This window comes from Cebus imitator, unplaced genomic scaffold, assembly GCF_001604975.1.
Source record: "Cebus imitator isolate Cc_AM_T3 unplaced genomic scaffold, Cebus_imitator-1.0 Scaffold76, whole genome shotgun sequence".
Lineage (NCBI taxonomy): Eukaryota > Metazoa > Chordata > Mammalia > Primates > Cebidae > Cebus > Cebus imitator.
The window spans coordinates 9,267,803-9,278,884 of NW_016107391.1; the positions used below are offsets into that span (position 1 = coordinate 9,267,803).

Below are 11,082 nucleotides of genomic sequence, written 5' to 3' on the forward strand. Positions count from 1 at the left end.
CTGTGTCTTTCTCCTTTTTATTAGCATTTTAAAGCACATCCCAGGCGCCACATCAGTTGGGTGAAATCTTAGACTCCAAAAGAAGAATTTCATTTTTCTCATTTGTAGCCCTCCATTATATAAAATTATACTCAAATACTGTAATTTTCATCCACAAAATAGGAAATTTGTTTTCTCTTATGTTATATGGGTATCTATATAATATCTACAGTTTTGCCTCTTGTTCTACAAAGCCTGTTATATTTACTACCTAGCCCTTTACAGAAAAATTGGCTGACTTGGGCCAGGCACAGTGGCTCACACCTGTATTCTTAGCAGTTTGGGAGGCCAAGGCAGGTAGATTGCCTGAGCCCAGGAGTTCGAGACCAGCCTGGGCAACACAGTGAAACCCCGTCTGTACTAAAATACAATTAGCTGGGCTTGACAGCATGCGCCTGTAGTCCCAGCTACTCGGAAGGCTGAGGCAGGAGAATTGCTTGAACCCGGGAGGCAGAGGTTGCAGTGAACCGAGATTGTGCCACTGCACTTCAGCCTAGGCAACAGAGCAAGACTCCATCTCAAAAAAAATTCTGTTTTGCTGACCTGAATGTAAAACCTTGCTAAACTCACTTAATTCTAATTATTTCAAAATATTTTATTTGCAGATTAATTAGGATTTGCAGTATACTTAATGCATTATCGATAAGAAATGACAGGTTTATTTCTTCCTTTTCAATTCGTTTACTTGTTTTTCTTCCTTGGCTGTATCTCAGCCCAATTTCAGGGACTGGATTTTTCTTAGTCTTCTAGGTAACTAGAAGTTGGCTGAAGTTTGTAAAAACTTGCGTTTATTTTTAGGATATAGCCCTCATTCTTAACAGTGACACAGTTTGTCTCTCTAGCTTGTAATACATGATGCTTACCCTCCTGCGATGGCCAAAACCAGCATAAAAGTTGACTTAACTCTGGATTTCCGTCTTCTTCCATATCTTCTTTTGATTATTCTTTTTTTTATTTTTTTGAGACGAAGTATTGCTCTGTCGCCCAGGCTGGAATGCGATGGCGTGATCTCGGCTCACTGCAGCCTTTGCCTCCTAGGTTGAAGCAATTCTCCCACCTCAGCTTCCTGGTAGCTGAGATTACAGATGTGCGCCACCAAGCCTGGCTAATTTTTGTATTAGTAGAGGCGGGGTTTCACCATGTTAGCCAGACTGGTCTCGAACTCCTGACCTCAAGTGATCTGCCCGCCATGGCCTCCCAAAGTGCTGGGAATACAGGCATGAGCCACCGCACCCAGCCATCTTTGCATGGTGGCTCATGCCTGTATTCCCAGCACTTTGGGTGGCCATGGTGGGCAGATCACTTGAGGTCAGGAGTTCGAGACCAGCCTGGCCAACATGGTGAAACTCCACTTCTACAAAAAATATGAAAATTAGCCGAGTGTGGTATTGCCCACCTGTAGTCCTAGCTATCAGAAGGCTGAGTTGGGAGAATCGCTTGAACCTGGGAGGCATAGGTTGTGGTGAGTCAAGATGGTGCCACTGTACTCCAGCCTACACAACAGAGTGAGACTCCATCTCAAAAAAAAAAAAGAATCTCCCTCTGTCGCCTAGGTTAAAGTGCAGTGGCACAATCATAGCTTCCTGCAGCCTCGAATTCCTGGGTTCAATCGAGCCCCCTGTCTCAGCCTCCCAGGTAGCTGGGACTAAGGTGTGTGCTACCACACATGGCTAATTTTTGTATTTTTTGTAGAGACAGGGTTTCACCATGTTGCCCAGGCTGGTCTCAAACTCCTGAGCTCAAGTTATCTGCCTGCCTTGGCCTCCCAAAGTGCTAGGATTATAGGTATGACTCACCGTGCCTGGCCCTAGCTAATTTTTTTCAATTTTGTAGATATAGATTCTTGCTATGTTGTCCTGCCTGGCTGTTCTCAAATACCTGGCCGTTCTCAAATTCCTGGCCTCAAGCAGTCCTTCCACTATGGCCTCCCAAAATGCTGGGATTACAGATGTGAGTCACTTCAGCTGGTCAGCTTGATTATTCTTTACCCCCTTGTTGATTCTCTGATTCTTAAAGAAGCTTGTTAAAAATGTTTTGACAGTCTTTTCTAGTTCTGAGCTGGAAAGTAGCCTGAATGACCTAGTCTGTCATTAACTGGAACTTAATTGAGGAGCCATGATTTGAATTCAACTGTATCTTAACTTCAAAATCTATGCTTTCAACCACTTATTTTATGTATTAATCCATTTTCACACTCCTGAGAAAGACATACCCAAACTGGGCAATTTAAAAAATAAAGAGGTTTTATTGGACTCACAATTCGACGTGGCTGGGGAGGCCTCACAATCATGGCAGAAGACAAGGAGGAATAAGTCATGTCTTACATGGATGGCAGCAGGCAAAGAGAGACTGTGCAGGAAACTCCTGTTTTTAAAACCATCAGATCTTGTGAGATTTATTCACTATCACAAGAACAGCATAGGAAAGTCTTGCCCCTATGATTCAGTTACCTCCGCCAGGTCCCTCCCACAACACGGGAATTCAAGATTTCAAGATGAGATTTGGGTGAGGTCACAGCAACCATATCATTATACTTATTATACTTCGTTGTATTAAATCTAACATAAAGAGTAAAATGTTTATTTTTATGAACTGGACCATAAGAGTAAACATTATTTTATCCTTTATATTTTTATAGTTTACAAGGCAAAAGTCTCAAGACAAAATTTTAAGGCTTGTATTCTATTTTTTGTTCTGTAGTGAAGCAAATAAGCAACATGTAAGATGTCAGAAATGCTTGGAATTTGGACATTGGACTTATGAATGCACAGGAAAAAGAAAATACCTACATAGGCCCTCAAGGACAGCAGAACTAAAAAAAGCTTTAAAAGAAAAAGAAAACAGATTATTATTACAACAAAGGTAGGTTTACATGTGTTATCCAAAGGAATATATTTTTAAATGTATATTTCTAGAATTTATTAAAGGACTAAATGTTTCACGGTAGTTCTCCAGATTTTAATTATATTATTACTAATGTTTAATGGATGCTTGCTATGTGCCAAACACTGTTCTAGGGTCTTTATAAGTATTAGCTTATTTAAACCTGACACCTACATTATTAAGGTAGGTAGTATTACTGTCTTTTTACATATGAAGAAATTGAAGCAAGGAGATGTTGAATGACTTACTCATTGTCACACAGCTAGTAAGAAGAAAAAAATAAGCATTAAATCACGCAGCCTGTGCCCCGGATTCATTGTCTTAATCATTTTGCTCTATTGCCTCAACTGTCAATGAAATGACAGTTGAATTAAGAGATAGATTATATGAGCTGACATAGAAAGCTTTATATATCAGGTATATAAAGAAGGTAGAGAACAGAATATATAATATGCTATGATTTATGTTTATAAAAAGAAAAATTGGCTGGGTGCAGTGGCTCACACGTGTAATCCTAACACTTTGGGAGCCTGAGTGAGGTGGATCACATAAGTCCAGGAGTTCAAGACCAGCCTGGCCAACATGGTGAAATCTCATCTCTACTAAAAATACAAAAATGAGCAGGGTGTGGTAGTGTATGCCTATAATCCCAGCTACTCAGGAGGCTGAGGCAGGAGAATCGCTTGAATCCAGGAGCTGGAGGTTTTGGTGAGCCAAGATTGTGCCACTGCACTCCAGCCTGGGCAATGGAGCAAGACTCTGTCTCAAAAAAAAAAAGGAAAAGAAGCAGCATCTTCATAAGGGTTATTAGTTATATAATACTGTCTTAAATATTTAGACTTTCAAGGCAGCAGTCTTCCAATTTGTGGACATGAAACTTCTTCAAGAGTTGTGCAGAAATAGGTAAATAACCAATTTCTAGATTATCAACATTTTTTTTTTCCCGAGATGGAGTTTCGCTCTTGTTACCCAGGCTGGAGTGCAGTCTCTGCTCACTGCAACCTCCACCTCCTGGGTTCAAGTGATCCTCCCACTTCAGCCTCCCAAGTAGCTGAGACTTCAGGTGCATACCACGATGCCTGGCTTATGTTTGTAGAGACGAGATTTTGCTATGTTACCCAGGCTGGTCTCAAACTTCTGAGCTCACGCAATCCACCTGCCTCAGCCTCCCAAAGTGCTGGGATTACAGGCTTGAGCCACCGCGCCCGGCCGGTTTATCAACATTTATATGCAATTTTTCCTAAAACAAATCTAGATGAGAACTTCCCTGTTGGTCTGCTTTTATACTTCCCCTTTTCCAACAAACCTTCTCTAATCTCACAAAAGAAAGGTATATCTCTCACCCATCTCTAATCATACTTCAGCGTGTTGTCCTCATGTATAAAAACCTAGATGGTTTTTCAAAATAGTGGTGTTTGTAATGAGAAAGTAAATGGCCATAATAGTTTTGTTTGTTTTGAGATACGGTCTCACTAGGTCTCACTGTGTCACCCAGGCTGGAGTGCAGTCTCTGCTCACTGCAACCTCCACCTCCTGGGTTCAAGTGATCCTCCCACTTCAGCCTCCCAAGTAGCTGAGACTTCAGGTGCATACCACGATGCCTGGCTTATGTTTGTAGAGACGAGATTTTGCTACGTTACCCAGGCTGGTCTCAAACTTCTGAGCTCACGCAATCCACCTGCCTCAGCCTCCCAAAGTGCTGGGATTAGAGGTGTGAGCCACTATGCCCAGCTGGCCATGATTTTTGAGAGTAAATTATTTTTTTAAGGTTTTTCCCCCAGCAAAATTGGTGGGGGACCTAATTGAATTGTCAATTTAAAAAATATTTTTTACTGATAATATTATTATATGACTTGTGGAATGTAACATAGAAGGAATGCAGAGAATTGAGTGATAGTCAAGTAAGAAGTCTTTCCATTCCCATGATTCTATTTAGTTTAAGGTTTCTCCAGGTTAAATCTGTAAAACTTAAAAATAATTTAATTCCCAAAGAGCCATCTCTATTGAAAAAATAAAATTTAAAAATAGGAATTTAGCCAGGCGTGGTAGCTCATGCCTGTAATCCTAGCGTTCTGGGAGGCTAAGGCGGATGGATCACGAGGTCAGGAGTTCAAGACCAGCCTGGCTAATATGGTGAAACCCTGTCTCTATGAATAATACAAAAAAAAATCAGCTAGGCATGATGGCACATGTCTGTAGTCCTAGCTACTCGAGAGGCTGAGGCAGAAGGATCGCTTGAACCCAGGAACAGAGGTTGCAGTGAGCCGAGATTGTGCCACTGCACTCCAGCCTGGGTGACAGAGTGAGACTCTGTCTCAAAAAAAAAGAATTTAATTGATGTCAAACCTTGTCACATTCTACTATGAAGAGTTTTTATTTATGGATATATAAACTAGAAAAAAATCCGTCATTAGGAAATGCATTTCTGGACCAGGCACAGTAGCTCATGCCTGTAATTCCAGTACTTTGAGAGGCTGAAGTGGGTAGATCACTTGATGTCAGGAATTCGAGACCAGCCTTTCCAACATGGCAAAACCCCATCCCTACTAAACATACAGAAATTAGCTGGGCGTGGTGGTGTGCACCTTGTAATTCCAGCTACTTGGGAGGCTGAGGCAGGAGGATCGCTTGAACCCGGGAGGCAGAAGTTGCAGTGAGCTGAGATAACACCACTGCACTTCAGCCTGGGTGATAGAGCGAGACTCTTATACACACACACACACACACACACACAGATATACATTACCAATAATGTAACAGTTATTAAAATTTATAATATTGTCCAGCTGCGGTGGCTCACACCTGTAATTCCAGCACTTTGGGAGGCCAAGACAGGAGGATCACTTGAGGCCAGGAGTCTAAGACCAGCCTAAGCAACACAGCAATACTCTGTTCCTTAAAAAAAAAAAAGTTAGCTGGATGTGGCGGGATCACGTCTGTGATCCCAGCTAATTGGGATACTGACTTGGAGGATTGCTTCAACCCAGGAGGTCAAGGTTAGAGTGAGCTGTAATTGCACCACTGTACTCCAGCCTGGGTGACAGAATGAGACCCTGTCTCAAAAGAAGAATTTTTAAACTTATTCTTTTTTTGGGGATGGAGTCTCACTCTGTTGCCCAGGCTGGAGTGCAGTGGCATGATCTCGGCTCACTGCAACCTCTGCCTCCTAGGTTCAAGCCATTCTCCTGCCTCAGCCTCTCAAGTAGCTGGGACTACAGGTGTGTAGTACCAAGCCCAGCTAATTTTTTGTATTTTTAGTAGAGATGGGGTTTCACCATTGTTAGCCAGGATGGTCTCAATCTCCTGACGTTGTGATCTGCTCGCCTCAGCCTTCCAAAGTGCTGGGATTACTGTATAGGCGTGAGGCAACACACCAGAAGTATACTTCCCTCTCTTGTTTTTTTTTTTTTTTGTCCCACACGTAAAGATCCCCCTCTTATTTTACTCCCAAATTGACAATTCAGTAAGTAATTCCATTGTATAAACAACTTTACATAAATACACATTTATGTTTGGAGACTCAGGCAATAAGGACAGAAACATTATCTAGGAAATATAGAGAGGGCCAGAATATAAAAACGTTGGCCATGTGTGGTGGCTCACACCTGTAATCCCACACTTTGGGAGGCTGATCAGCTTGCTTGAGCTCAGGAGTTCCGGATCAGCCTGGGCAACATGGTAAAACCCCGTCTGTACAAAAAGTGCAAAAATTAGCTAGGGGTGGTGGTAAACACTTGTAGTCCCAGCTACTCAGGAGGCTGAGGTGGGAGGATTGCTTGAACCTGGGAGGCAGAGGTTGCAGTGAGCCAAGATCGTGCCACTGCACTCCAACCTGGGTAACAGTGATACCCTGTCTCAAAAAGAAAAAAAAAAAGTTAAATTTACAGGACTGTGGTGATATAATTAATTCTGGGGGGGTTTGTTATTGTTGTTTTGAGACAGGGTCTTGCTCTGTCTCAAGCTGGAGTGCAGTGGCACAATCTCAGCTCACTGCAACCTCTACCTCCCAGGTTCAATCAATTCTTCCACCTCAGTCTCCCAAGTAGCTGGGATTACAGGTATGTGCCACCACGCCTGGCTAAATTTTGTATTTTTTTAGGAGAGACCAGGTTTCACTATGGCCAGGCTGGTCTCAAACTCCTGACCTCAAGTGATCTGCACGCCTCAGCCTCCCAAAGTGCTGGGATTACGAGTGTGAGCTACCGCACCTGGCCTAATGCTTAATTTAAAAACCTGATTTAGCACGCATGTTGTTTGGCAGAATAGCAGCAGCAAGCCGTTTGTTCCTTTCATTCAGATTTACCAGACTTTGTTCTTTGTAAATAATGTGAGTGAGGCCAGGTGCAGTGGCTCATGCCTGTAATCCCAGCACTTTGGGAGGCCAAGGGGGGCAGATCACCTGAGGTCAGAGTTCAAGACCAGCCTGGCCAACATGGTGAAACCCTATCTCTACTAAAAAATGCAAAAATTAGCTGTGCATAGTGATGGGCATCTGTAATCCCAGTTATTCGGGAGGCTGAGGCAGGAGTATTGCTTGAACCCAGGAGACAGAGGTTGCAGTAAGCCAAGATCTCACCACTACACTCAAGCCTGGGCAACAGAGTGAGACTTTGTCTCAAAAAAAAATAAGAATAATGTGAATGAACGTAGTCTTGAAGTATTAAATTTCTGGTCTTTAAGTAGTAAATAACTCAACAGTCGGGGGGGGCTTGTGGAAAAATAAATAGGTTTTTTTAAATTAAAGAGCTGCTTTTGAAAAATTATGAAATGGCTATTTATATGATTCTGTGAACTCAAACTACAAATTATAGCTATTGTGCTATTTGCTTTGTTCTGTTATTCAGTAAGCAGTGATGTAGCTATGTCAACTTAAATTCCTGACTAAAACAATTTAATTATCTTAACTACTAACATACCTGACTTTTATACAGGTGATAAGATACGTCTGTCTTAGATGCTGGTTAAGTTGACTGCATGTACCATATACAGCCTACAATAACATATCTTCCACTTGCTTATAACAAGAACTACTGTACTCTACATGTTACAAAAATACAGAATGTTTCTCCAGTGTAAAATGGTTTTGGGGATAGCAGAAGGGTTTGTCTGAGCTGTATATAATCACCCTATTAACAGGAGCTTTTTTCCCCTCTCATGTTTATCAGCATTGGAGAAACCACTGTAGAAAGAAAGACCAAGAAAAAAAGGTATGTGTGGTTTTGGGAGTATTTTACAGATAATATGTAATACTAATTGGAGGGATGGGAAAGGTGATTTTAAAATAGCTATAAGATTTGGATCTGAAGTCTCTTATTGCAATTCATAATTAAATAATCCTATTTTCTGATAACTTCCTTTTTTTAACCTGTCTGGACTGTATTGCTTCCATTTCTCCTTTTACTCAACTTTCTAGAGTCCTTATACCTGGAAACAATAAGTAATTGTCTTCCTTTGGCTTAAAATAGGAAATGTTAATAGACTAATAAGAAATTGTTGGCCAGCCATATCTGGTCCAAAGTAGTTAAAATAAAGATGATGAAATAGTAACAAGCTATATGAGGTTTAAATAGACCCAGTTGTTACATTGCAGCTTTATTCTAACATTATCACCTCTGAAATATAATATGGTAGATATTCTTATCTTGAATTCCAACCAAGAGAATTAAGTTGCTGAAGCAACAATATCTTACAAAGAGAGGAGTGTGGTTTACAACAAGTTAGGCAATCCCCAAAACATCAAACCAAAGGATAACATGCTAGCAAAGCTTCAGTATATACATATATATATAATTGGAATCATGTAAAATTGCCTTTGGCCAGGCATGATGGCTCATGCCTGGAATCCCAGCACTTTGGGAGGCCAAGGCAAGTGGGTCACTCAGTCAGGAGTTCAAGACTAGCCTGGCCAACATGGTGCAACCCCGTCTCTACTAAAAATACAAAAATTAGCTGGGCGTAGATACATGCGTGTGTTATCCCAGGTACTTGGGAGGCTGAGGCAGAATTGCTTGAAACTGGGAGGCGGAGGTTGCAGTGAGCCAAGATTGCGCCACTGCACTCCAGCCTGGGCAACAGAGCAAGACTCCGTCTCAAAAAGAAATTGCTTTTAACATTCTATTACATGTCACCTTCCCATATATTTAACTGTGTATTGTCTAATAGGTCTAAGAGCGTGACCAGTTCAAGTAGCAGTAGCAGTGACAGTTCAGCCAGTGATTCTTCATCAGAAAGTGAAGAAACATCTACCTCATCCTCCTCAGAGGACAGTGACACTGACGAAAGCTCCTCTAGTTCCTCATCCTCAGCCTCCTCCACAACCTCTTCCTCCTCCTCTGATTCAGACTCAGATTCCAGCTCTTCTAGTAGCAGCAGCACCAGCACAGATAGCAGCTCTGAGGATGAACCACCAAAGAAGAAGAAAAAGAAATAGTTGTTCCATCCATATTGGACCGATGGACTGCAAACATTAATGTGATTCTCGAAAGGGAATTTAGAATATGTTAAGGCCAAATAGGTTAACTGATGAACATTTTTAGAATTCAAAAGTTTCTAAATGTTTTACATTGCAAGAGCATAGAGTATTAATAATGAATTATATATAGAGAGAGACTTTTTTATTTGAAGGGTGAATCTTGTTTTTCTTTTTTATCTTTAAAATATATCTCTAGAACTTAATCAAAGCTGAAATCTCCAAATCTGTTTGTGTGATGAAACTGTCTTTTCTTTTTGTGAAATAAATGCCATACTTTGTTATATATGTTAGTGGTGTATACCAGACAGGGTGGTGCATCAGAATATTTGGCAGTGAATTTCTAATGCTTTTGGCTATGTGTTACGTAAGATTTAATATGTTGTTACTGTAAGCTTAGGAGTTTTCTTATTGTTAATAAATGTGCTCTATTTTTACATTTATGTTCAGAAAGTTATTCTGATGTTTTGTCCTAAGTGGTATGTTCAAGGAGCCTATTAATATAGTTTTTGAATGCTACAGTTTTCAAGTTGCTGTGTTACCTCATTCATTTTCTTCTGGTTCCTTAAGTTTTTCAAGTTATCCTTTTCTGAGGAAAATTATTCTAGAGGAACCTAAAAAGGGACAAAAAATCTGAAACTACTTAGGAGTCTAATCTCGGTGCCTTCTGATAAAGTCAGTGTATCAGAAAAGAAAGCAGCCATGTAAGAGGCTAACTTTAAGTAGAAGTGCTAGAAATATCTTTGTGTATTACATGCAATAAAAGGTACCATTCAAAGCGGGGGAAAGGTAAGAGGAAGAGGTAATTTTTACTGCAAATTAGGGCAGCCTCGGTCACCTTTTATTAAAAGCTTTTTTAAGCTTTCATAAAGATTGCCTTTTGTTATTTTTGCAATTATGGTATTATAGTTTATATGCTAACTAGTCATGTAACAGCCTACTGCATAAATATGAATGACTAGGATTAATCTGGTGTGTTTACATAGGATATACATAGTGGAAATCTAGCATAAAAGGTTAAAAAGGAAATACTGCACAATATTTCTTAAAAGTAAAATGCTGTTATTGTGGCGAGAGTCTTTTGTTTAACATCACAGTATCCTGTGATGTCTTTTTAACTTTTTGGAAAGAGGTATCATTTGTAGAAAAATTTTGATTTGGGTTAAATATAGGTTTTTAAAATTATAAATGTCTTTTATATTTTTATGAAAAAGCAGTAGAAAATTACTTTTGAAGAAAATGAGCTATTTAAATATTAAAATATATGTATGTTGTGAGTTTAGGGAACCTGTAATTACTTGTCAGTTTTACAAAACCATCTGTGTTCAGTGGTTGTAAATAAATTCTCAAAACATGATTTCAAAAGCTGCCTACAGAATATTATCACTTGACAGATAAAGTTAATAAATTACCAATCAGGCACATTAGATAATGTTTGTCTCTGTAAAGGTAATGTTAGCAGTTAAAGAACATGGATGAGAAAAGAATGTGTTACATAGGTTGCATCACTTGCAGTTAAATAAAACTCACAATTTGTGCTCACAAGCTTAAGCTTCTGTTACCTCTTTACTGTTTTATTTAATCCCAATTCTTATTCCATTTGAGCTGTAAGGGCATTTGAACAAATTCTAATTTTAAAGTTTTGGCCGGGCGTGGTGGCTCAAGCCTGTAATCCCAGCACTTTGGGAGGC

At 40.1% G+C, this 11,082-nt stretch overlaps 1 protein-coding gene across 1 annotated transcript in view; it reads left to right on the top strand.

The window, feature by feature from the left end:
• ZCCHC10 (zinc finger CCHC-type containing 10) overlaps nucleotides 1-10,942 on the top strand; it is a 27,741-nt gene extending 16,799 nt beyond the window's left edge. The window contains exons 2-4 of the mRNA XM_017532422.2: nucleotides 2,740-2,901; nucleotides 8,088-8,129; nucleotides 9,085-10,942. Of these exons, the coding sequence (XP_017387911.1) occupies nucleotides 2,740-2,901; nucleotides 8,088-8,129; nucleotides 9,085-9,352 (472 nt within the window). The 3' untranslated portion in view covers nucleotides 9,353-10,942. The remainder of the gene's footprint in view (nucleotides 1-2,739; nucleotides 2,902-8,087; nucleotides 8,130-9,084) is intronic.
• Nucleotides 10,943-11,082: the final 140 nt, after the last annotated feature.